At 42.3% G+C, this 27,736-nt stretch overlaps 1 protein-coding gene across 2 annotated transcripts; it reads left to right on the top strand.

Moving 5' to 3' along the window:
• Positions 1–746: 746 nt before the first annotated feature.
• ZRSR2 (zinc finger CCCH-type, RNA binding motif and serine/arginine rich 2) lies at positions 747–27,721 on the top strand. 2 transcript variants are annotated; one of them, XM_081792580.1, is made up of 11 exons: positions 747–860; positions 1,311–1,390; positions 4,935–5,013; positions 9,757–9,865; positions 10,067–10,153; positions 13,246–13,284; positions 13,914–14,032; positions 18,910–19,123; positions 24,059–24,114; positions 24,877–24,986; positions 27,244–27,721. In XM_081792580.1, the coding sequence occupies exons 1-11, from the start codon at positions 820–822 to the stop codon at positions 27,702–27,704; spliced, it is 1,395 nt and encodes a 464-aa protein (XP_081648706.1). In that variant the 5' UTR covers positions 747–819; the 3' UTR covers positions 27,705–27,721. The 2 variants fall into 2 exon arrangements, with proteins under 2 accessions (XP_081648706.1, XP_081648707.1); XM_081792581.1 differs by lacking the exon at positions 747–860 and adding an exon at positions 1,641–1,686.
• Positions 27,722–27,736: the final 15 nt, after the last annotated feature.

Below are 27,736 nucleotides of genomic sequence, written 5' to 3'. Positions count from 1 at the left end.
TAACCCAGGTCCACCCCACCTCTACTGCTATGTTCCTTGATATTTTGGAACTTGCCTTTAAATTCGATGGCCAAAATTCTTGCGGGTCTGGCAGATTCCACATTGTTTCATCCCTCAGTGACTTCGCTTATACTGATTTAGCTTTCCCACCTGGGGATCCCACCCTTCTCTCCCTGGGTAAAGGCCACCTTCCTTTAAAACTCAGGCATCAGAAAGTCCTCCCTGAATACCAGGTGGACTGTGTTAAGTAAATTCAGTTGCCTGTACCATATTATCTATGTATTTGGTCCTTCTTCGTCTCTAGAGTGCACATTCCTTGGGAGCAAAGATGACGCCTTGGCGGCCCAGGTGTTGCTTTTCCCTACAGAGGTGGCAGGTGTGAATGGCAGAGGGCGCTTCGTCTGAGGGACTGATAGATGGGACCGCAGAAGAAGGCGGTGCCTGAAAGTCGGACTGGGAAGCTAGGCGATACACTGTGCCTGGAACGAGGTTTCGTGTGACGATGAGGACAAGAGAGACAAGTGTAACTTTAACGTCCTAGCCACAAGACACACCAGTGTGGTGTGGGTAGAGGTAGTGATATTCCCGGGGAAACGCTAGGAGGGAAGAATTACTTTCAGGAAGGGGTAGGAATTTTCGGGAAGGAGACATTCACTTGTGCGGTTTCGGAACACCAGCAGCCTATCAGAACCCCCACGCGCCATGCGTCTTTGTTCCCCCAGGGGCGCCCCGCGGTACACGCGCCTGCGCGCGGCCGCTCCCTTGCTCGTCAGCCGGCCTCTTCCGGCCAGCTCGTAGGGGCGTGGCTGCCCTGACAACATGGCGGCGCCCGGGAAGATGATGTTTCCGGAGAAACCGAGGTAGGCTGGGCTGTGACAGATGAGCTGACGAGAAGAGGGGACGGAGCTGGCCGAGGCTGGACATGGAGGATGTGTAGGCAGGAGGGAGAAGGGAGCTGGGCCAGGCAAGAGCCACCGTGGCCGCTCGAGCACTTCCTCGGGCGCGCCCCAGCCTGTCACCGGCGCGTGTTGTGGGTTCGGGGAGGTGAGGAGGGGACCGGGGGGCGTGATGGAAAAGACCTGCCGTCTGCTTGTGGGACGGCGAGGCGAGAGTAAATCCGTGTTGTGTGATTAAAACACGGGAGGCAAGATTTCACTCCCGGGCACCCGAGCGATTTCCTGTACTGGGCGCCGAGGAGACGGCGCGCGGAGCGGGCGGGCGGGCGGGAAGGGGTGGGGGGAGCGGAAAGCTCCGGCAGCGCCGCAGGTGCGGTCAAGTGATGCTGGCGTGTGCGTGTCTCAATCTTCCAGTCACAAAAAGTTCAGAGCCGCCCTGAAGAAGGAGAAACGAAAGAAACGGCGGCAGGAACTCGCTCGATTGAGAGACTCAGGTAATTTCCCCAGCCCGTTTTGTGTGTCCGAAATTGCTGTCTCCGCTCCCGTCCTGACTTGAAGCCCCGGTGCCAGAAGGAAGCCAAGTATTGTACGCGCTGAAAAATTACTGCGGCCCCTGCCTCCCGGGTGCCGTTAGGTTAGACCCACTTCCGAAACGCTGTTAACGTCCTAAAAAGAGGGGGGGACAGGTCATGGTGAATCGCCCCTGGTCGTGTGTAAGTATTTATGAAGTATCCGGTATTACAGGTGCAGGCATCATGAATTACAGCAGCTAGCACAGCCCTTGCACATAGTAAGTATTCGGTGAACGTTTCCCTTTGTAAAACCAGCAGGGCTCGAGGGGTTTAGACCTTTTGCCCCAGTTTCTCTTTCACCGTTTCTCGAGTAACACAAGAGACCCTTTGTGGGCTCCGATTATTATTGTCATTTAAATGTATCTGAGCGCAAAACTGGATACGAAACTCTGACCAGAAAACAATGTCTTTACAGATTACCAAACCAAGTGAAATGACACATCCGGTAAAATTCAAATCTACGTGAATGTAATGTTAGGGATGATGTGAAGCAAGCTTACAAGCACGATCATGGTACTGATTGGAGTTTGGAATGCCACTGCTAGTGTTGCCCTGTGGTTATTTAGCAGTTTTTTTTATTCCTATTAAAATACTGTGGCACCTTCATCTGTACTGGCTGTGGTGTCATTTCTCCTTCACAAGGCAGAATCTAACATTTATATATTAAACCTGCCTGTTTAATACAATGAAATTAGTACTAACGCAGTTTTAAAAGTTACATAGTCATTATAGAGGCTGATGGAAGCACTGAAGCAACACAGTACTGTGTTAGGGTTGCCACCCCGATTATTCAGACAATTCTCTCTCTCTCTCTTTTGAGTTATAGTCCTCACTGCATTAGTTTTATGGGTACAATGTAATGGTTTGATATTTGGATACATTGCACAAATGTATCTAGACACTTCTTGCACTCCACCGCAAAATGTATCTAGACACTTCTTGTAGTCCACCGCAATGGCCTCAAGTAACCAAGATTCTCTGGCCTTGGGAAACATAGTTATAGACATTTCATTTACTCTTGGAGTTGCCCGGTAATTATTTTAGTAGCAATACTTGGAATATTTAAAATGGGAAGAGTGGTGTGTTTACCTGGGACCTGTGTTAGTGTCTCTCTTTTACTCATTCAACACTGAACCACTAAACGCGGGATAAAGCTTCAGGGATAAAAAGAAAAAACAGGGCAGGTTGCAGTTATTGATGTCCTTGGTGTCTGCCCCACCCTCATTCCCCTTATCGATCTCAGCTACAGTACTTTGTGTACTTAACCTGTTCTCTTCCAACATAACTTTTTTTTTTAACTTGTTAATCTTCCCTGTTTTAAATCCTAGACCTGTTTGTATTGTGTTCATTCCCCCCCCCCCCCCCCCCCGCCCCCTTTGACTTTGCAAAGTGCTTTCAGAGTGAGCCTTTGTGGAGAAGCAATCTGGTCATGTCCTTTGGCAGTTCAGTCAGTTGAAGGATGCAGTCACTGGTTTGGTCAGGATTGTATAGCTAATGGCAGATCCAAGACTAAGCACTTGTCTTTGGACTACTGCCCCAACTTTGGCCCACTCCAACTCCTAATTCTTAGTGGTGCTTCATGAATAGTGTGGCCTACCAAACACTGCTATTAATTGTAGCACATGTCAGATGGGCAAACAATACCCAGTAAGCTAGAAGAGATATTCTGTAAGAGTGAGTTGGAAACTGAGTGGTAGAAATTTCTGGAATATTGACCGCTCATTTACAAGAAGCCTCTTTAGCATCCAGTTCTACTTGAAATAGCCTGAAATGAGCTGCCTTCTCAGAAACCAAGGTGACATTAAGAATAAAAAGCAAGTTGTCTGATTCCAGTATGTACAGTTATATGTATAATACGGTTAGATATACTATACTTGTATATATCCTTACATATATTTGATTGTATGTATAGAGCAAATGCTATACCTCGTACTGTTAGTGATCACCTCTGAGGAGTATGAGCTTGACTTTAAGAGGATGGAGGGGTTGAGTGAGTCAGGCAACATGTTTTTGAGCATCATCTGTGCCCGGGCAATGTCTACTCTATGGGAATACCTCTGTAAGTCAATCAATCATAGCCCCATTGCCAGGTTCTTTGGAAGGCCCTCTCTGTAAATTAGATCATTTAATGATCTGAATAATTAGATTTTATTCTGTGTGAGTTAGGATTTACCCTAATTTTTTTTTTTTTTTTTTTACCTATTTTAATTTCAGGTGCTAAAATAATAATGTGTAGTCGCTTAAGTAAATTATCTAGGACTGGGTGTGCCTTTGATTAGACCTGTACTCAACATATATGTGGCAGATACAAAATCTTTTTCCTTTAAGTCTGAGATCTTCTGTTATATTTCCTTAGGATCACTTCAGTTTTCTTCCTTTTTTCTCAAATTTAAATTATGACTAGGAAAGGATAAAAGTTTTTATTATATTAAAAATACTTTCCTATGTTCTTATTTTGAAAATGGTCCAGTGTACAGAAAGTTGAAAAAATGGTGCAATAAACATCCACGAACCCTTCATCTAGATCTCCCAATTGTTAACAATTTGCCTTACTTTCTCTTGATATATATGGATACATATGTACACATTTTTTTCTAAACTCTTTGCATGTCATTTGCAGATATCATGACTTCTCATCCCTAAATACTTCATCCTGCATCTCCTAAGAATAAAAACCACAATATCAAACTTGCAGCCAAGTAAAGGAACAATACCTCAGTTGTGATATATAGGCCATACTGGAACTTTCCCAAACCAAGACTGATTATTGTGCAAAGCCCACAGTAGTTGTCTGGTGGAACACCCAGACTTCTGGATTAGCCTATCTTCTGATTAGCTTACAGTTATACTCCTTGTGACAAGTACTACAAAGCCGATGCTGTATACCTGTCATTGCACACCTCAGGGGGCCTGTGATGTCACATTGTTTTGCTCTTAGTAACGCTAGGAGCGGTCAGAGTGTCACCAATCAGATGGCTCCACGGAAAAGGGTATTCCCCCTTTGGAATTAGTACTCGTCCGTGCGCTCATGTTTTGAGGTGGGGTAAATAAATTTCTTGCCAACAAGCTTTCATCCAATGTTTCTAGCATTTTTTTCTAAATAGTTCTTAAGTGGGGGTTGCAAAAATGACGGCCTTTCTACATTTTTTTTTGTTGCCGTTTTTCTGTAAAAATGAATGTTCCTTCTCACACCCCACCTCCTTTTTGAGTATGACGATGGAAGCATCAATTAATTTTTTAAATTTAATGTGTTATCTACCATTATTGTTCTTTTTGGGTATCAAAATTGTTACACATTTGGTTGAAGCCTTTATTGTTAGACCCTTTATTATTAGAAGGCTTTAAAAACAGGTTCGTACCATAACTGTAAAGATTAGCTTTTATCTTTTTTCTTTTTTCTTTCTGAATCATTGACCAAGGTTTTACAATATTCAGATCGTTTAATAAAACATTTAAATTCCCTTAGGACTCTCACAGAAGGAGGAGGAGGATGCTTTTATTGAAGAACAACACCTAGAAGAAGAGATGCTGTTGGAGATAGAGAGGTCAGCAGTGATCGGAGCACTTCCTCATGAACCCAGTTGTTTTATTTGAATTTTATAAGTCTTTATGAACTAGTACAGGTCTTTATAATATCTTATACAGCATAGGTCTTATAAAATACCTTGGATAAACTATTTAAATCTCTACTTGACAGACTAAAGTTAGATGTTCTCATTTTTCTTAAATGGAAGTATTTTTCGCTATTTTTGCTAATATATAAATGTTTTTGAAAGAGAAATTGAAATAAGTGTAAAAAAGTGAAAGGGCTTCAATGAAATCAGCACACCCAAAGATAGCCACCATTAAAAATGTAAGTGGGGGTCGGGGGAGCACCTGAATGGCTCATTCAGTTAAGTGTCTGACTTCGGCTTAAGTCATGATCTTGTGGTCAGTGGGTTCGAGCCATGTACCGGGCTCTGTGCTGACAGCCCAGAGCCTGGAGTCTGCTTTGGATTCTGTGTCTCCCTCTGTCTCTGCCCCTCCCCCACTCATGCTCTGGCTCTCAAAAATGAATAAACGTTAAAAAAATTTTTTTTTCAATTAAAAAAATGGCCCATTTTGAGCTCTGCACTGAGTGTGCAGTCTGCTTAAGATTCACTCTGTCTCTCTTCCTCTGTCTCTCTCCCCTGCTTGTGCTCTCTCTCTCTAAAAAAAAAATTTAAGCGTGTAAATGTACTATACATGTTTATTTCTATAATGGGAGGATATTTATGCATTTTTTAAATTGCTTTTTTTGCATAATATATAGGACCTATATTTCAAATATTTTTTTAAAATGTTTAGTCATTTTTGAGAGACAGAGACAGCATGAGCAGGGAGAGGCAGAGAGAGGAGACCCAGAATCTGAAGCAGGCTCCAGGCTCCAAGCTGTCAGCACGGAGCCCAAAGCAGGGCTCAGACTCATGGACTTCGAGATCATGACCTGAGCTGAAGTTGGACGCTTAACCAACTGAGCCACCCAGGCGCCCCAGGACCTATATTTCAGTGTTGATTCACATACCCGATTCAACAGTTTCAGTGGCAACATAGTGTCCATTGTTTGAATGTGGCATAATTCTTTATTCATAATTTATAGTTTTCTACTGATGGACGTTTAGGTTATTTGCTATTAAATAACGTTCACTTATTATTTACTATGAATTTCCTATTATTTATTAATTTATACTTAGGTATTTTTTATAATTCAGTAAAAAGTTGCCATGAGTATCCACGCTTATGTATCGTTGGTAATTGTCCTGTTTTTTACTCAGGAAAATGCCTAGAAACGGAATTGTTGGGATCAAAGGATAAGTACATGTAAAATGTCGGTGGTTGGGTAGAAAGGGCATCCCAGTATGCAGCCCTTCCAGCTGTGAATCGAGGTGCCCATATCCCCATACCTTCACTCACACTAGGCATCTATTTTTTAACCTCCTGTCGTGAAAGTTGTATTTCATTGTTTCAAATATACATTTCTTAATTAGTAAGCCTGGTATTTTTTAATATATTTTATTACCTATTTTAGATTAAGTCTTGTACCTTTCTTTTTTGGGATACATGTTTTTAAAGTTTGTTGTGTAAGCAGTATTATTACTATTAATCGTTGGGGCGCCTGGGTGGCTCGGTTGGTTGAACGTCTGACTCTTGGCTCAGGTCATGATCTCACAGTTCATGAGTTCGAGCCCCGCATTGGGTTCTGTGCTGAAGTGCAGAGTTTGGCATTCTCTCTCCTTGCCTCTCTCTGCTCCTCGTGCGCGTGCGCTCTCTCTCTCTCTCTCTCAACATAAATTAAAAAAAAATGTAAAGAAAAATTTAAAAAAAGATATTAATCCTTTATCTGTCATATGTATGATGTATGTTTTTCTCATTTGTCATCAGTCCTAACTTGGCTTATGGCATTACTCACCATAGTTTGATTTTCATGTCCTCAACTTTCATCGTGATATCTGGCCTTGGTGTCTGGACTGTAAAAGGCCTACTCCATCGCAAGATGATGAACATATTCTATTTTCTCCTCAATATTTTTCAGGGGGTAGTTTTTTTTTTTTCCCCAAGTGGTGCAGAATAATGTGCATGTACTTAATGCTGTTCAACCGTACACTTAAAAATGGTTAAAATCCTAAATTTTATGGTACATATATTTTGCCACAATAAAAAGTAAATGTTTTTTAAAAGGAGTAGAAAACTTTATAGACACCCTCTAGCTATGTGTGTTTAGTAGGGAATGTTGCTTCTTTGCATGTAGTTCGTTCCTATTTTCCACCTAAGCACGTAAATAGGTGCAATCAGCAAAATGCCAAGAGAAAATATAGTGGTGATGCAGGCCATGGAGTCGATTCAGCCAGAGCTGCATTGCAGCCGTGGCCCTGCCGCTTACCAGCTGTGTTCCAGTTGCTTATCTCTCTAACTTCAATTTCCTCATCTTAAATCTGGAGATAAAATGGAAATAAAATCAATCATAGTACCCACCTCATAGAATTAGGGCGACGGAATGAGTCGGCAGGTGTATACACTTACCATCACGTTAGCAGATGGGCGGTGCTGTAATAACTCTGCTTGTTTTAGATTCCTCTTACGATGAAGATGATATACATGGCATGATATAGGGAAGTCACTTTTTTGTTTTCCCATTTATTTGAGGTGCTGCTTTTAAATCACATAGACAGATATTTGTGTTCCTTTGGTGTTTTTTGGTTCCTGTACAAGTTGCATGATACCGTGTTGTTGAAAAACAAGAGAACTAATTCTCTGGCAGTACCGTATGGCTTTATGTACTGCCTTAAAGCAGATGTATAGCATCAGAGAATAACACAGGCAGACTTGAAAGTGGTGAGAACAGATTGTGTCCCGTTTCTCCTGACTGTAGGGGAAAGAGCTGAGCTCCATTCTGATTTGTGCAGGGGAGATTTGCGTCTTTTAAAGGGAGAGAGCGGGAGGAGTATAGGGGCCCAAGAGAATTCAAGAGGTGAAGAAGTACAAAGGGTCAGTCAGTGTAAATGTGACCAGGCCAGCTGCGTTTGTCAGCAGGCAGGCAGAGAATTCAGCAGTCTGTCCTCTCACAGAGGCTGGGACACAGAGGCCTTATCCTTCTTAAAGACTGCATGTCCAGCGAATGGCTCTCGGGTCCTGGAGAGAGACCTATTCACAATCATAAGCCCTTTTTAGTAAATGCTCTAAGGGAGGGCAAGGGCCGATCATCCTGTGTTGGCTACAGCAAATGCTCCATTTTCCTGGCAGTGTTGAGCTTTCTCAGGCAGGCATTTTCGCGGGGGGTGAGGGTGGGGTTTCTGGGGGTCAGTCTAAGGACAAGCCTTCCACTGCGGCAAGCCGTGCTAGAATCTGCTCCAGGCTTCCCGGGGCAGGGACTTGATGTACTTAAGTGACCAGAGCTCTGCAGTCCTAGTTCTCAACACTGTATTCAAGTTGCTAAACTGTAAAGTTTGTGCCATTTTACTCTTTTGAGGTCTTAGATTTATATGCACTTTGTTTTTTTGGTTGGTATACAATTAATATATTCCTCAAAAGATTCATAAATTAGAGTCCTACACACTGAAACATCTATATGTAACCTACAATGTTGATGTATGCGGTGTGCCCATCTTTACCATGGGTAAAAGATGTGTTCCTACCATCTGTACTTGGAAATGAAATCTGTTTTCCCGTAGGGTATTTGATACTGTGAATAGGTTCCCCAGACTAGACATAAAACCTTACTTAACTCCTGACATTGCTGAAGAACCATTTCTCGTATTTCACTTCTCTTTTACAAATTCAGTGGCAAAATGGCAATCTAGGTTCTAAACACCATGGGGCACCTGGGTGGCTCAGTTGGCTAAGTGTCCCACTTTGGCTCAGGTCATGATCTCATGGTCCGTGAGTTCGAGCCCTGCGTCAGGCTCTGTGCTGACAGCTCAGATCCTGGAGCCTGCTTCAGATTCTGTGTCTCCCTCTCTTTCTGATCCTCCCCTGCTTATGCTTTGTCTCTGTCTCCCTCTCTCCAAAATAAAAATTAAAAATAAGTAAATAAATAAATAGACACCTGCTTGACTTTTGAGCTTTTGAAATGTAACCTATCTTTCAATTAGAACCTGTGCTATTGGATGTCTGAGACGCTTGCCATTTTAAGATAACATCACTCTTTATAATTGGCCATTTTCAAAAATAAACTAGACACCTGCTCATTTATTTTTATAACTCCTTGTCATCTTAAAGCCTGTAGCTTTATTTTAAAGACAAGATCAGGTATAGTTTTATTTCCCTTCTTCGAGCAGTGTAGGTGCTTGGGGCAAGCCACAGGAGTGTCTTAACTGTCTAGACTAGCCATCAAAGATCTATGGCAGCAGATGGCAGGTTTTCATGGTGCTGCGGTCTTCCATCACTACTTGTAAAACGCATAGAAGAGAAAGGATAGGACCCTCGGAACGGGAAAAGCTAGATGGTGCTTCGAAACTTGGCATCTTTATTGACACCTAAACATCACAATGGTCAACCTAAAGGGAAAGTTGTAGTGTCATCGTTCTATGTAAAAGATGTCACAGGTATCAAATGTGCACGTAGTGATTTTCAGCTGTTACCCTCTAGGAAAAGAGCTACTGAGATGCAGTGCTTTTCCAAGGTAGCTACTCATATCTTCTGTTCCTCTTACTTTCCACTTACCTGCTTTCTGGAAAATATCTTTCATGATAGCTTCATCATTTTGCTATCATTGGGTGTATTTGTAGATTAATGCTGATTTCTTTTGTTTGATTGCATCATTACATTGATAGGCAAAAATTACATGAGGCATGGTTGCTTCGGGAGCAGAAAGCACAAGAAGAATTCAGAATAAAGAAAGAAAAGGAGGAGGCAGCTCGAAAACGACAGGAAGAACAAGAGGTATGGTATTCATCAGATAACCAGCTAACTAACTAGTTAACCAAAATAACTCTAATTAAGAGTTACGGGTTTTGAACTTAAAAGAATAGATATTATCCATTTTACCAGTGGTAAAGCTTTTACTTTATCTTCCCCATATGTTACATGTTTTTAAAAAGTGTGTGAGAAGAATTACCTTTCCTTTTCTTTTTTTCTGTAAAGAGAAAGTTAAAGGAAGAATGGGAAGAGCAGCAGAGAAAAGAGAGAGAAGAGGAGGAGCAGAAGCTACAGGAGAAGAGAGAAAGAGAGGTGATTCCTGTCACAGGAGGATAAACGCACTGCGTATCCTCTCAGTGCGCAGATCTGGGCTGGGCTGGGGCTGAGGAATAAGCTATAGGCATATCAGGGTTTGGACTTTGTTTTCCTGGTTAGCAAGAGGCCTGTTTTGTATAGATACACACTAGAGTTGCCTTATGATGCTCTGCTTTGGGTCTTTGCAATGGCAGATACCTTAAATCAACGTTCTTCCCCTTTATACCAGGGATTGGCACACTTTTTCTGTAAAGGCCAGAGAGTAAATATTTTAGGTTTTGTAGTTTGTATGGTCTCTCTTGCAAATATCCAACTCTGTTGGTGCGCCATGAAAACAGCCAGAGATAATACATAAATAAATGGTTGTGGCTGTGTTCCAATAAAACTATTTCTAAAATCAAGCGTCTGGCCCCTGCTTTATACTTTGTATCACTCTAGTGCAAGTGTTTTGTTTTTTTTTTTCCCTCTGGCTCTTTACATTCACACCAAAGTGTTTTTCTGAGCTTCTGTTGTATGTGGGTTGACTCATTCAGAGAATATTTTGTATGGTTTCCACACTTATTTAGTAAATAAGACACTTAGCTGCTTATGGCATGTCAGCAAGAATGAATTGGTTGAAAGAAATCACAAACTCACATATTGAGGAATTAGGAAATATTTTTTGTTGCTAAATATTGACTCCCTTTCCAACTTGGCTATCAAGGTCATTGTAGGTAACACGTAGTCACTCATTAAAGAAAGAAATGTATGAGGTCTACGTATATATCTTCCAGGATCTTTTAAAGATTGCTTTGATGTGTTTTGCTGCTGTTCCTTAATGCTGTGTATTTATTTCCAAGATCCCATAGCTCATCATTCCTTGACTGACTCATCAGGATGTATCTTTTCCATCATATTCCCAAGTTTGAATAGCATAAAAATGGGTAGTCACCTTATCATGGAGAAAAATGGATTTGTCTGTCCTAGTTGTGATAGGGTAGAAGCAGCCTCCGTGAACTTTGTTTTTTGTGTCTCAGGCCTTCAGTTAATTGCAGTGCAGATTTTTAACACCCTTATTTGAGAGCTGCGTTACAGATGAGACCATGCTAGGTTTTTAGGGGGCAGGAAAACTGTTGGGAGCTTGTCATTATTTTACAGAGTAATTGATTCCCATTTTACAGTAGAATATTCTCAATTGAGGTCTTTCTGGCATCAGATAAAAGCTAAGGCTTCTTTAAAAAAAAAACTAAGGCTTTTGTTTGAAAAAAAGCCTGGTGAGACATTACGGAAAGGCAGGTAGAATGAAGTAGGTTCTAAACATGTATAAAGAGATATGCAATCTGTGTTTCTGCTGTATGCTCGGTACTTTTCTAGTAGATGGAGGTAGAATGGTGAAAAAGACAGTCCTTGCTCTCCCCGAGTGTTTTAGATGGGGGAACTAGATAATAAGTAAGCAAAAAATAATTTTAAGTGCTTTGAGATAATGGTAAGTGCTATAAAGAAAGAAAGCAGAGTCATGTAATAGTGATTAGGTCGGAATGTACTTTTTTAGATTGCCCTCACCAAGGAAGACTTGTCTAAGGAGCCGATGTTTGAGCTGAATGCAGAGATCTTGGGAGAAGGGATCCAGGCAGAGGGAAGAACCTGAGCACAGAGCTGAAAAAATGTCAGGGTGTCTGAAATCTTAGAGAACAAAGGAGAGAGTGGTGGGGGCTAGGGAGGAGGTCAGGAAGGTAGGCAGGGTCAGATCATGTAAGGCCTCCTGGACTGGGAGAAGGAGTTTGGGTTTTATGTTAAGTGTCATGGGAAGCCATCACACAGTTTTTAAGCAGGGTTTGACTTCATTTAATTTATATCTGTACCCTTAACAGATCATTTTTTTTTATTAAAAAAAATTTTTTTTAACGTTTATTTATTTTTGAGACAGAGAGAGACAGAGCATGAACTGGGGGAGAGTCAGAGAGAGAGGTAGACACAGAATCTGAAGCAGGCTCCAGGCTCTGAGCTGTCAGCACAGACCCGGATGCGGGGCTCAAACTCACGGAGCGCAAGATCATGACCTGAGCCGAAGTCGGACGCTCAACCGACTGAGCCACCCAGGCATCCCAACAGATGGGATGCCTTGTGTAAAGAAGGGGGGCTGGGGAGCAGGGAGCAGTGACCCAAGGAGGCAAGAGTGGATATAGAGTGACCGATTAGACAGTCTGTTCCAGATCGGACATGATGGTGGTTTGAAGGGGAGTGCTTCATATCAGATTCGTATCAATCACACAGATTTGGGGTGTGTGGAGGCAGAGTCACTGGGACTCCAGCTTGTAGATTGAGTGGACAGGGAGGGGAAGAAGGAGAGGCATTCCAGTTCTACTTTTTAGGCTGTTAGGCGGAACAAGCCAGCAAATGGCAGCACCGGTTACCAGGTGTGGGGCAGCCAGGTGGATGGGGATAGGAAAGAGCTAGAGCTGTGCCCGTGGGCACACTAAGCCAGCACCCCACGTGGCCAGGTAGAGTTCTCCAGCAGCCAGACGGATGAGTCTTCTAGGTCATGCTCTTGGGGGCTGGGGAAGAGAGGTCTGTCAAGAAGATTTTAAAATGTGTTTAAGTGACAGTGAGCTCAGAATTGACTGGCATATTGCAGGATTTCCTTTGCCCTACCAAAAACTTTGAGATTTTGTCATCAACCCGAACTACTACTGTTCATGTCATGATTTAACCTCTTTTAAGTGGTGATGACGTTTCTGAGCATTACATTTTGTAATATTCACTAATACTAGATCACTCATCTTAAAAGCTAGAATATGGTATATATGAGTAAATATGCTAAATGGTACTATTACTGAAACTTATAAGACTGTTTTGCCATGTGAGCTGTTCAATGCCCTATTTGAATAAACATTCTCAGCCATATGTACTTTGAAGGCTTTTCAGAAGATCTGTGCTAGAAGAGAACAAACTAGAACCTGAAGCCTTTTGTGTGTGTGGTTTGTTTTTGTTGTTGGTTGTTTTTTTTTTTTTTTTTTAATTGTTACACTTGAGATTCTTAACCAGAGAAACCAGACGTGACTTTCCTGACTTGCACGTTTTCATTAGTCCTGTGTTTGCACCATTTGTAGGAAGCTGTGCAGAAGATGCTGGAGCAGGCTGAAAACGAGGTATTTTTAAACCTTCCATTCAGAATTCGAAACTAGTGAACATTTCTATAAAAACAGTTTTTTTCTATAAAAACAGTTCTAGTAATGTTAATTTTGTGGTAAGCTATTTAGGTCATGTCTGAATATTGGAATCTCTTTTGTGGCTCTGTGACTTTTTAACTGCAGCGACAACAACGGCAGGAGTTTCCTGACGAACAAAAGCAAATGGTATCAAATCAGCCCTGTGGATGTTGCTTATTTATAGTCCTTAAAGTGTGTGTGAGCAACATGACACGCTGTTTCCCCAAAATAGACGGTTTAATTTGCTACAGCGCAGCGTAACGTTCCCTCGGGTGGCTCCCTGACAAGTCCTTTGACCCTGTTCAGAATGGATGGGCAGCAGGCAAACCTTGGCGACTGCTCCTGGTAGCCACAGTGATGCCCGCTGTGGGCAGTGAGTGGGAGCCAACAAACACCCAGTGCGTGTCTCCAGACAGTTGTTTGTGAAGTCTCAATTGTGTATTATGACCCATGTGTATATATTCTTAACTCGATTTTTTATTGTTAGCCAAAATATTTGGATATGTTTGAAACATTGAGTTCTTTGTGGATTTTTACACCACCAGTAAAGTCATGGTTATTTTCAACAGTTGGAAAATGGTGCCACATGGCAAAACCCAGAACCACCGACGGACTTACGGATAATGGAGAAAGACCGAGCCAATTGTCCATTCTACAGTAAAACAGGAGCGTGCAGATTTGGAGATAGGTAACTAATTTTGCTTTATCACGAATTGAAATGTCGAGGGTTTTCAGTTCCCCTTTTGGGAGCATCACAGGCTTGAGTTTGACATGTTTGCAATCAGGTACCTGCTGCATTCTTGCCACTTGTGCAGCCCGCTGTTCCTCCTGTACCCGTTCCCTGGGCGGGCTCAGGCTGGTTCTCTGACCGGGCTTCCTTTGCCCTCCTTCCACGGCTTCGCGAAGACCTTTTGCTTTTCGTTCTCTTCCTGTGCTTGCATGGGTCTGCGTGGGGCGGTTTGGATGGGGAAATGATGTAACTCAATACGCTGGAGTAGCTTGGCTTTCTTTTTTTGAATGGCCGACACTGTGCACAAAAGAGGCTTTAAAAAATTGGCATGCCTCAAAAAAATAATAAGCTAATTAATTAAAGTTTAAAATTTAAATTTAAAAAATTGGCATGCCCAGAGGGCTATCTGTGAAAGACAGGACCGGAAGGAGTGAGGAAAAGTATTGTAATTCTCCATTCTCAGTCTGTCTGTTCTGACGGAGGAACAGACCCCGGGTGCAGAAACTGACTTTAGCAGCTGTCACTTTGAGAAAGTTACTTAAGAAAAAAAAAAAAAGAGAGACAAAGTTACTTAAACTTTCTGTGCCTTAGCTTCCTCATTTCTAAAATGGGGATTAAAAATGGTATATCTCCCTTCCAAGGGAGGCAGTTGTGAGGCTGTGAGGAGCGCGTGCGGGGAGAGCACAGAGGACCGTGGTGGGCACACGGCAAACACTGTCTTGAGTGTTTGCTGCTACTTTCGTTGTGTTCTGGTTGCCCTCATTCTCTGAGACACTCAGTTCCGCCTCTTGTGGCTCAGTGTTTTTGAAACAGGACATTCATGTGGAGAACTAAGTGTCAGTGTCTTCATTCATTTAGCAGATATTTAAATGGTATATGCCAGGCGTTGATGATTTTTATAATTTGGCTTATTTATGAATGAACAACTCAAAGTAGATAAATAATTCATAATGGTGAATTAATCTATCCAAGACAAAAATCTGATTATTACTAAGCATTCGGCAGAAGAGATCTAATCATTTCTTAGTATCCTGTTAATCCCAAAAGGGATATGAATAAGCAAATTCATATGTATTTAATGAGAAAACTTTATGTTGTTGCTCACTTGATTCATAAAATTATCCATGCCATGAGTTCCATTTCCTTCTTTGAAAATATGAACTTTCTCTTATTTTTTATTTTTCATTTCTCATTTAAGCCCTCATGCCCTTTTACATTTTTTAAGAGCAATGGTTCTCAATGCAGGTGCACGTTAGAATCCTCTAGAAAGCTTTAAAAAGTTTGTGTCCTACCTTAAGTTGAGTAAATCTGTGAGACTTGGGCAGCCTTACTTTTGAAAGGCCCTCAGACATTTCTCATGCGCCCTGGGATTGAGAGCCACTAACATAGGACGCGTGGCTCCATTTACAATTTAGAGCCGGGCTTGTGTAAACCTACAGTATCTGTGAAAGGGCTCACAGGATGCGGTCAGTACTGGAAGCATCCTCTTGAGGAACTGGGAACTAGGGAAAGGAGAAGAGACTTTATATTCCCCTTTGTACCTTCAGAAGTGTTTCCTGAAATTTACTTAATTTCATCAAGAAATAGTCATAATTGATGTTAAACACCCCCCACCAAAGAGAACTGTTGAGACTCGATACACATTCACATTTGTGTGGGTGGCCGAACCAGATTGCGTTTAAAGTTTTCTAGCTGAAGGACTTCTCGTTTATGATGTATCTCTAGCATTTCCTTGAATTTGAAGACTGTGCTCATGTGATTCTAAATTCTCCTTTCGATGGGCAGAAATGAGAGAAGGGGAGATGGCCTAAATGATTTCAGGCAATCAGCCAGCAGTACTTGTCTGCCGAAAGGAGAGCGGACTGTCAGGCTCTCAAAACCCAGCCCTGAGAATTGTTTCAAGGAGATAATTGGCAGTGATCAGATTAGTTTGTGAACATTTCTTAGTATTTTCCTTGGCACGTGAAATTGGGAACATTTGGGTACTTTCATCATTCCAGTGATGAATTGTGAAATCAGATTCTATGCAATGAGCAATTTTGAAATCCAGCACCATCCCTTCAGACAGTGAAGCTGTTCCTCCTCGACAAAGGGCTGCGGTGCCTTGCTCCAGACTCACACAACCGTTCTTTGCTGTTGAGGCTTGTCCCATCGTCAGACAGACACTTCCATAACCTAAGCATTTCTTCGGTGGTTTTGTTTTCGTAATTAGTACACGGTTCAATTCTAGAACCTTTCTGGAATTGATACTTTTTGGAGTCACAGCTTTGAGGGGAGTTCTATTTTTTTTCCTCCTGAAAACATAATTGCTGATGAAAAGTAAAACTTATTTATCAGAATATTTATAATTCACTGATTTCCAGGAGTGATTTAAAGAGGGCTCGTAATCTACTGCACTAAGTTTACCCAGAGAAATGGAGAACAAGGAAGGGAGGAGAAAGTGACCTATTGTGAATGGGCGGTACATTTGGCCCTGGATTGTAACATAGCCTGGGCAGATAATGGCTCACTTAGTTCTTACCAAAAATGAAGAATGAGTGGTATCTCCGGAAAGACAGAGATTTTCCAGGCATCAGATTCTACATGTTTCTCCCACGGAATACTGCGTAAAGACCTGGAGTAAGGAGATGGACACTTTGATAGATGTTTTATTAACAGCTGCTTACAAAATTTTCCCAAAAATGTTTCTTTTTTAAATTTTTTTTTGTGTTTATTTTTGAGAGAAAGAGCATGAGTGGGGGGAGAGGCAGAGAGAGAGGGAGACACAGAATTGGAACCAGGCTCCAGGCTCTGACTTGTCAGCACAGCGCCCGACGTGGGGCTCGAACTCACAAACTGTGAGATCATGACCTGGGCCGAAGTTGGACGCTTAACTGACTGAACCACCCAGGTGCCCCTCCCAAAAATGTTTCTTACAGAGACCTTCAATAAATGGTTGCAGCCTAATTTCAGCATGTAACTTGGTTCTGTGGAGGACAAAGGTAGTGGGGACCTTGGGTGCCCCCTCAGGAAGAGAAAAAGAGGTGTAGTCAGTTGGCTATACCTGAGGGGCATCTGGAGACCATATGGTTCACGGGCCGACCTTGGGCTTGGGTAATGTCTTATTATGTGATTTCATGGCAGTCTTACTCTCTACTCAACTAACTGCTTGATAAGCCTAAACCATGGCTTCGCAAACATGGCTGACCTTCAGTATCAGGTGGGGAGAGTTACTGTGAAAATATGGGTTTCCCACCCTGAGCTCTTAACAGATGGTCTGGAACAGAACCTGAGAAATCTCCGTTCCTTCCAGTGATTCTGGGAATCACACAGGTTTGGTACCACACCTTTAGATTGCCTTCCCAGATCTCTCTTGTCTGAGAGGACTTCTCAGTAGGCGCTTTAGGGCTGGCCCCGAATGAACTCCGATTGTATGGACTGTCTCCAGGCCAAGTGGGGATTTTCCCTAGACAGGGACTTTGGCTGTGTTCCAAAACTCAAATGCTCATTTGACACCCTGGGAATTAGAGCCAAGTTCATTCAGATGTAATAATCCCATGAGCAGAATTTTAACCTTGTTAAATTGGTTTCTTGTTGAAGTCTCTATGTGCTTCGTACTTGGAAAATTCTGATTCACCACCAACACTTGTAGTCAGGTTGAGGTTTCACTCTCTGTATTGCTGGTAGCTCTACTTGGGAAGATGGATCTCATCACAAGGTTTCTAACTGAATCTATATAGGAGGGTCCTTTGAACATTTCACATTAATGGACACTGTGCATCTCTGTACTGGGTATGATGTATGGGAGGTACTCTGTATGCGTTGTCTCCCTCGGTGCACAGATGTATTACGGATGTGGAAAGTGAGTAGGAGTTCAACATTTAGGCATTTCAAGGCCATTGATTTTTCTAACACTTGCCTTTTTCTTCAGCTTTTTTTCTTCCTAAGTTGTGGGGATTTTTTTTTCTTGAAAATTTTGCCTCAACGAATTTTTTAATAGAAATCTAATCAGGAAAATTTGATGATTTAGAACCTTGAACTACATTTTTTGCCCCTCATTTTTGGAGAAGGAAGTAAATAAAGTAAACTCATATAAAAGACTTAAAATATTCAGGTATAACATGATTCAGTTTAAACTGTGAAAAGAAAAATGTTCTTCATAATGGTTACCCTCTTCATTACATGAAAACTAATTGCATTCATCACACCATATAATGAACAGGCATTAGTCAGGTGAACTCAGATCTCTTGAATCCTCTCTTACCAGCCATGTGACTTGGATAAGTATGCCTCAGCTTCCCTCTTTGCAAAGTGGGGAAAATACTGGCCCTGACTGTCCTAATGGGTTGCAAGGATCAGAGGAAGAAATAGAAAAATGCCACAGAAACCATGAAATGCTATACACATGTGAAATTGAAGTATTCCGTTAGCTCGAAACTCTTATATTCTCTAAGCACGGAGTTAGTTGAAGATTGTATGGAACCAGGATCGTATTGTTCTCCCCTTCCTCATGAGTTCCACATCCGGTATCTTCGTGCTGTCACCACAATCTGTCATGGCAGCGGACCTTTTTTTTTCCTGCACTTTTACACGTAGGAGGCTTTGTGAGCATCACCAAAAGGCAGCTGAATGGCATATGAACTTGGAAACAATTCGCAACTTTACATCTTCATGAAAGCAAGTATATTGGTCAGTCTTAGAACAGTTTAGGTGTTGAAATTGGACATCTGGATAGGGCTTATTATCTTGCAAGTGGAAACAACCAAGTTATTTGGGTCTCTATCCCAAAGTTTAAAGTGAGCTTTTGATACTGTAACTATTGGACTGCTGCATTTAAGTCTCCCTTTCGTATGCAGGTGCTCACGTAAACACAATTTCCCATCCTCGAGTCCCACACTTCTGATTAAAAGCATGTTTACGACATTTGGGATGGAGCAGTGCAGAAGGGACGACTATGACCCTGATGCAAGCCTAGAGTACAGTGAAGAGGAAACCTACCAGCAGTTCCTGGACTTCTATGATGACGTGCTTCCCGAGTTCAAGAACGTTGGGAAAGTGATCCAATTCAAGGTGGGCGTGCACAATGCACATGAAGGAGGGGACTGCTCACCTGCCACCAACGTGACCCGTAGGACATGAGTGCTAGGGTGTAGGCTCCCTGCCTGGGCTGGGTGTGTGTGATGGTACAGCGCCTAGTCCACTGGTGGGCACCCAGGCGCTCAAATGTGATTTCCTTGGCCTCCCCCCTGCGTCGGTGCCTGTGCAGTAGAGGACTGTGTGAAGTCCTGTGTACTAGTGTGCTGTTTCCTGGATTCCAGGATCTAGATGGATGGAAGGATCTCTCATGTATTCATAGTACCTTTATAGTCCAACTCTTTCCCAGCCTATGAACTCTCAGCATAAGGTCCTGCACATAACCATCCCAGCATTCATTTAGAGGCTGTGTATGACAGAGGATGCACTCCCTCCCTTCCAACTGTAGTGGATCTCACCTAGAGCCGCAGTGTATACAGTGGAACACCACTTACTGAATTTGTTGCATTTTGTTGATGGTGCCTGCTTGCAATCTCCATCCTAGGAACCTATTCGGTCTTCTGGAGCTACCCTAGAAAAGAAACCTTGATTCCTTTTTTTGACGTTGTTTTTGTTCATTCAGTACTCTCAATACTGAACACGGTGTTCTCCAAATCATGGCTTGTGGTGCAGCATCCTGGGTGAAAAAAAGAGCATTTCGGGTTACAGATAGTTATTTGAGAACATTCCTTAAGGCAAGAATAAAGGCAGAGGTCAATAGCTGCTGCTCTCAGGACCCAGGAATTGAATCCTAGCATAGCATGGCCTCCTACCTCATCTGTGATTTGATCAGTTCCGAACCTGAATGATTTTGCTGTGTTAGGGTGGGGAAAACGTCCCATAATTTGGAGGGGAAAAAAAGGAATAAAATCCTGTTTTTTCCCCGTGTTCGTTGGCACTGACCAGGGGCAAGGTGTAATAGCCAGGGAACAGAGCAATTGCTAAGCACCAGCAGCACTCACAGAAGCCAAAGCTATACTTCTGTCCACTGAGTGCAAAATTAAAAAAAAATTATTTTAAAATTTCTCTTCCCCCTTTATGTTTTATTTCTGTGGCGTGCACCTTCCTTCCAGTCTTCACACCGCTTCTCGACACAGGCAGCGAACACGAGAGTGGAAGGGCCGGCCCCACACGGCACAGTAGCACATTAGCACATTAGCAGCACGACCGAGGAGTCTGCGTGCTTTGAGTAGCTCTGGGCTTTTGAGCATGTCATTTTACCTCTTCCTGCCTCTGCCTCATCCCGAAGGGGAGGGACTTTGACTACATCAGTGCCTTCTGATCTGTGGGACCACCTGTGGGCCTACGTTATACTGCTTCTGTGAAGTCAGTGGTGCGGCTGCTTTCAAAACTTCCACCTGCTTAGTGGGGACCCCACCATTCGTTCTAATGGGCTGCACCCGCTAGCCATGGCGTGGTTTTTTTTCTGGTTTAGAATTTTATTGGCCAAGCTCATGCTAATCACATTGGAAGTTCTAAATGGAAAGGTGTTTGGTAAGAAAATTTCCAAAATACTGAATTTATCATGGAAAATTAATGGGTCCTTGGGAGCCACTGGATTAAATGATCTCTAAAGTTGCTGGTGTAACTGACATGGCCTCCCCAGGCCTTTTAGTCCTCCTTCTAAGGAAGGGGTTAGAAGCTATCATTATGGATCTACCTCTGTGGATATTCTAATAAAAATACTCTAGAACAAAATTGTAACAATGTAGGTTCATTTTGAAAATAAAAGCTAAACATTTGTATCAACATTTGAGGACCTTCTTATACCATTAAATAAAAAAACAAGTCCTATTTTTTTAATTTAAGTTTATTTTAATTTCACCATAGTTAACATACAGTGTTAGTTTCAGGTGTACAATATAGTGATTCCAAAATTCTGTGTATTTTTCAGTACTTGTCAAGGTAAGTGTACTCTTAATCCCCTTCCCCCATTTCACCCATCCCCCTTCCCTCCCCACCCCACCTCCCCTCTGGTAACTATCTGTTCTCTAGTTTTTCAGGTTTTTTTTCCTTTATTTTTTTAAATTGTATATATGGGTGAAATCATGGTCTTTGTCTTTCTCTGACTTACTTCGCTTAGCATTCTACTCTCTAGCTCTATCCATGTTGTTGCAAATGGCAACATTCATTCTTTTTATGGCTGAAGGACATTCCATTGTATATTACCACGTCTTCTTTATCCGTTCAGTGGACACTTGGGTTGTTTCCATAATTTGGCTATTGTAAATAATGTTGCTATAAACATAAAGGTGGATGTGTCCTTTTAAATTAGTGTTTTCATTTTCTGTGGGTAAATAGCCAGTAGTACTATTACTGGATCATATGGTAATTCTATTTTTAATTTTTTGAACCTCCATACTGTCTTCCACAGTGGCTGCACCAGTTTGCATTCCTACCAACGGTACACAGTGGTTCTTTTTTCTCTGCATACTTGCCAACACTTGTTGTTTCTTGTCTTTTTGATTTTAGCCATTCTGACGGGTTTGAGGTGGTATCTTATTGTGGTGTTTATTTGCACTTCCTGATAGTGATGTTGAGCTGCTTTTCGTGTGTCTGTTGGCCATCTGGATGTCTTTGGAGAAATGTCTGTTAGTGTCTTCCCATTTTTTTTTTAATGTTTATTTTTGAGACAGACAGAGAGAGAGAAAACAGCAGGGGAGGGGTAGAGAGAGAGAGAATCCCAAGCAGGCTCCACACTGTCAGTACAGAGCCTGACACAGGGCTCCATCTCACAAACCCATGAGATCTTGACCTGAGCCAAAACCAAGAGTCAGATGCTTAACCTACTGAGCCACCCAGGTGCCGCCATGTCTTCCCATTTTTATTATTTTAAAAAAGGTTTAGTATCTATTTTTGAGAGAGAGACACGAGCAGAGGAGGGCAGAGAGAGGGAAAGAGAAAGGATCCCAAGCAAGTTCCACACTGAGCATGGAGCCCGATGCAGGGCTTGAAGCTACAACTGTGGGATCACAACCTGAGCTGATACCAAGAGTCGGACACTTAACTGACTGAGCTACCCAGGTGCCCCTGCCTTCCCATTTTTACTTGGATTATTTGTTTTTTGGGTGTTGAGTTGTATAAGTTCTTTATATATGTTGGATACTAACCCTTTATTGGATATGACATTCACAAATATCTTCTCCCATTCCATAGGTTGCCTTTTATTAGTTTTATTGATTGTTACCTTTGCTGTGCAGAAACTTTTTATTTTGATGAAGTCCCAATAGTTTATTTTTGCTTTTGTTTCCCTTGCCTCAGGAGACTTATCTCGAAAAATGTTGTTTTGGCTGATGTCAGAGACATTACTGCCTGTGCTGTCTTCTAGGATTTTTATGGTTTCAGGTCTCACATTTAGGTCCTTCATCCATTTTGAGTTTATTTTTGTGTATGGTGTTAGAAAGTGGTCCGGTTTCATTCCTTTGCATGTTTTCACAGCACCATTTATAAAAGAGACTTTTTCCCATTGCATATTCTTGCCTCCTTTGTTGAAAATTAATTGACCATATAATCGTGGGTATATTTTTGAGCTTTCATTCCATTGATCTGTATGTCCAGATTTGTCATTTTTGAAGGCAAATGATCAAATGTTCAACCTGACTAGTAATAGAACATGCATATTAAATGAGATTATTCACACCTATCAGGTGAAAAGTTATAAATTCTGTTAATACTAAGACTGGGTGAGGAAGTGTCCATCAGCAAAACCACTTCAGAGAGCACTTTGTCAATACTTAGTGAAGTGGAAGGTACGTATAACTGGGATAGCACTTCTAATTATGCATACTAGAGAGATCCTACCCACGGAGACACGTTCAGGGATGCCGATTGCAGCACTGTTTGCTGATGAAAAATTGGAAGCACCTTGGATATTTATCATTTAAAGGAGTAGCTGAATAAATTTGAAAATTTGATCTATCCAGCATATAGTTAAAATGAGTCATGTTTATGTGATGATACCTTGAAAAAAGAATGTAAAATATACGCTATTTTTGTAAAAATTTTAAATGTACAAAGCAATACTATACATTATTTGTCAATACATATACAAGTTTCTTTGCATATGTAAACATAAATATACCCATATATTCACGAAAAATATCCCCATTTATTCATAATAGACCTGTCTATACATAATATACCTGTGTATTTTATGGCATGCCTATATGTGTATATGCCTGTCTGTGTGCATATAGCTATGTGTGTGTGTTTCTGTGTAGACAGTTGTCTGTATGTGTGTTTCCATTTGGAATGTGAAGGATACGCCAGCCTCAGGCTGGTGCTCTTCCGTGTGATGGGGGAGGGAAAATAGGCAGAAGGGGTTTCAACTGGGTCTTTCATGTTTTGCATATTTAAACATTCTTAGTCAAAAATAGAAAGCCTTACTGTTGAATCTGGGTGGTGTATGTATGGGTTGATTTTTGTTCTCTATACTTTTATGTATGTGTGAAGCATTTCACATCTATGAAAAATGAATCTAATATCAACAGGGATCAAATAATTGGGGCCTGCAACACTGCTGTGTGCTGAAGCATGCCTTAAATAGACCTGTGAGTGGTATTGTATCTGGGTTTTGGAATCTTCAAATGATAACTACTCTTGGTAGTGTTACTCTGGACAAGATGCCTATGATGACCTGGGAGGTGGGGGGGTTCTTTTCCTTCATTTTTCTTCATAAGATTTTTTTTTAAGTTTTATTTATTTATTTTGAGAGTGAGAGAGAGAGCACGAGGTGGGGAGAAGCAGAGAGAAGGAAAGAGTGAACCCCAAGCAGGCTCTGCACTGTCAGCATGGAGCCCAACGTGGGGCCTGAACCCACAAGCCGTGAGATCGTGACCCGAGCAGAAACCAAGAGTCGGACGCTTGGCCAACTGAACCACCCAGGTGCCCCTTCCTCCATTTTTTTAAATCAGATTTTTCATTGCTCCTTAGGTCAGCTGTAACTTGGAACCTCACCTGAGAGGCAATGTGTATGTTCAGTACCAATCGTAAGTATTTGGAACATAAACATCTTCACGTTTTGTCATGGTATAGTGTTGTGATTATGTTGCCATCTGGGGTTCTTCCACTAAATATATCGCTTTCATATGCATGGTATTTTTAAAAATGTAAATATCAAGAGCTAATACAGAAATCTATATAGAAAGGATTTGAAAATGCATTTGTATTTTATCCGTTGTACACTTACATAGTTTTGAGTCTTTTGCAATGGTTATTTTTTACTTACATAGTTTTAATAATTAAAATACAAACTGGAAAGGGGGATCTAGAATAGAGAACAGCAAAGTATACAGTGAAAGAGCCAGAAATTGAAGCCCCAAGTAATCTCCGTGCATTTGGCCCACTGAGAAAGCAATCGGTGTATCATTTCTGCCAGTCTTGCTGTTGGTTTGGGCCATGCCATGGCTAATGGGTTAAATTAACCATTGTGATAAGAAAACTAGCAGTCCTAGCTGAGAAAGGAGAGGCTCCGACAGTCTGCATTTTGAATGGTCGGATCTTTGGTTTAAGCAGCTTTGCCTCCGGCCGGTGGCCATTCGTCAGAACCTCTCAAGAGGGTTAGTACGAAGTGTTCCTGAATAGATTGTGAGCATCAGGGGCTTGAATGCTCTCATGAGGACTCCTTCGAGTAAAAGCAGTGGACTTGGTGGTCCTATGATAAACTACTAGAAGGGTTAATTACCAGTAGGGCTTATCTACGTAATAGAAAGTTACTGTAAAATGCACCCTTTAATGTGTGTTTTTTAAAGGGAAGAAGAATGCCAAGCAGCCCTGTCTCTGTTTAACGGGCGATGGTACGCGGGACGGCAGCTCCAGTGCGAATTCTGCCCGGTGACTCGGTGGAAAATGGCAATTTGTGGTAAAATACAGCACAGTGGTTTTACGCCACTCGTTCCAGTGTTGTATAAGAGGGCTTTCTTGAGGGAAAAAGCGGTCTTTTAAAGGGGTGAAACATAGCTTTTGCCTCACACCGGACGAGCAGAGGTCGTCCTATAAAGGCCCTCCCGTTTTAGATCTGTAATACACTTGTGGGTCACTTTATGGATGAGGTGACTGAAGTCCCAGTGTCTCGGTGGCAGAGTGGAGGCTAGAACCTCCGTGTTCTGGTCCTCAGTCCTGGGCTCTAAAACTTGAGGAAGCCTGGGAGTTGTGTCAGTGGGAAGCCGCGTCTTCCTCGTGGCGGTCAGAGGGACTCCCCTCACTCAAGCTTGGTTTGTTTCCCCATCTTTATCCCTAACGGATCTCCTGTCATCTTTGCCACCTAAAACATGATAACATGTCCTGCCTCGCTCGAAAGACATGCGTTTGTGCAGTGGAGAGCGATGATGGTGGGGTGTGGTGAGGGTGCGTTCAGTCAGACGGACTCATCGCGGTGTGGCTGCCACGTCCAGGAAGGAGTCTGTCCTTTGAATAGCTGGCAGTTTTGAAGGCCTCATTATTGTTTCGTCTCTGTCACATGGGCTTAGCCAAACTCTTTATTGTTGAACCATTCCGGGAGCAAAGAGATAGAGCGATCCGTGCCTCAGGGGAGCGTTTCTCTTACCCTTTCCCTTTCTTGGCTTTACAGTTGTCTGCTTAAAGCCTACTATTAAAAAGAATCTATGATTTTTGAATTCTTTATCTTTGGCAGCGTGGTCTTAATGGATGCTGTCACTTAAAAGCCATTTATTGAAGGCGGGGGGTGTGTGTGTGATAATTTAGAGTTCCTTCCTTTGGAAAGCCCAACTTTTCCGTCTTACGTTTGAAAGCTTGTGGGCTGCAAGAGACGGAACTGTTTTTTCCCCGAAGGTGGTTATTTTTGTCGGTTCCTGGGAATCCAGTGTGACTTCAGTGAGGTACCTCTGGGTGTGACATGGAGACGGTTTCACGTTTTTGAAATAACCACTTTGTGATATTCCCTCGTAACTAATGACATTGAGCAGTTTTCGTGTGTCCTCATTATTGGCCATTTGTAGAACTTCTTTGGGGAGATGTCTATTTAGATACTTTGCCCCTTGTTAATTAGGTTGACTTTCTATTACTGGGTTGTAAGAGGGCTTGATCCGTTCTGCAGACAAGCCCCTTATTGCATATAGGATTTGCAAATGTGTTCTCCCATTATGCTGCCTGTTCACTTTGATCATGTCCTGTAAAGCACAAAAGGTTTTAGTTGTGATGAAATCTATTTAATCTGGTTTTTTTCTCTTTTTTTGCTTGTACTTTTCGTGTCCTATCTAAGAATCCATGGCTCAGCCCAGTGTCCCAAAGATTTTACTTGTATGTTTTCTACAAAGAGTCATATGGTTTCACATCTTACATTTAGGACTCTGGTCCATCCTGACTTTTTGTTTATAACGTGTGGTGTGGAGGGATTTCACTTTTCACTGTTTTCCATATTTGGGGAATTTACCGATTGAAAAAAAAAAAGTTTGAAAACCTCACAAGGGTCTCTGAATCGTTCAGATAGATTTTACCTTTGACAAGAATCCTTTATATTACAAGCACTTGGTATAAATTTAAAAGCATTTGGCCAGTGTTTACCATCTTCTTAAAGTGTAAGGCAGGGACTCCGAAGGGCTGGGTGTTCAGTGTTAGGGATTTACACTGTCCATCAGTGGGATGGTGCAACTCTAAAAAAAAAAGGATGTGGTCACCATTTGTTCGCTTGCACTGCACACTGTCATGCAGGCGGGGAACAGGAGACTCTGGTTAATTAAAACTTCTGGCTTGTTACCTTTTCACAGTGTCATTTGTTAGAGCATTTGAATATTTTTGAAATTCTGGGAACCAGAGCTATGCCATCAATTTATGTAAGCCCCTTTTATTTTCTTATTTATTTATGGAGAGACAGAGCAGGGGAGAAGCAGAGAGAGAGAGGAAGAGAGAGAACCCCAAGCGGGCTCGGAGCTGTCAGTGCAGAGCCCCATGCGGGGCTCGATCCCACGAACCGTGAGATCATGACGTGAGTCGAGACCAAGAATCAGACGCTTAACCGATCAACCACCCAAGCTCCCCTGTAAGCCCCTTTCACATACGCAGGAGAAAATAGGTCTATCACCTCCAAACATCGGCAGTGTACCCTCTGAAAAGGATCAAGTGCCAGCAGTAAATGCTGTTTCCTCACTGTGCCATTGCAGGTTTATTTGAAATACAACAGTGTCCGAGAGGAAAACACTGCAACTTTCTCCACGTGTTCCGAAATCCCAACAATGAGTTTTGGGAGGCTAACAGAGACATCTACCTGTCTCCAGATCGGACTGGCTCCTCATTTGGCAAGGGCTCAGACAGGAGAGAGAGGATGGGCCACCACGACGACTACTACGGGAGGCCCAGGAGGCGGAGAAGCCCTAGTCCGTCGCATTCCTACAAGAGAAACGGGGAAGCTGAGAGGAAAAGGAGAAGCAGCCACCGGGGGAAGAAGTCTCACAAACACCTGTCAAAGAGTCGCGAGAGGCACAGTTCGCGCAGTAGAGGAAGAAAAAGGGATGGCAGCCGCATCCGGGCCAGCCGGAGCCAGAGTTCCTCCAGGTCCAGGAGTCGTGGCAGGAGGAGGTCAGGCAGCAGAGACAGGACAATGCAGAGTCCCAAATCCAAATAAACCGATTTTGTTCCGAAGTGATCGTACATCTT

Source organism: Panthera onca, chromosome X (genome assembly GCF_046562875.1).
Source record: "Panthera onca isolate mPanOnc1 chromosome X, mPanOnc1 haplotype 2, whole genome shotgun sequence".
Classification (NCBI taxonomy): Eukaryota; Metazoa; Chordata; class Mammalia; order Carnivora; family Felidae; genus Panthera; species Panthera onca.
This window is presented reverse-complemented; position numbering and strand designations above follow the sequence as displayed.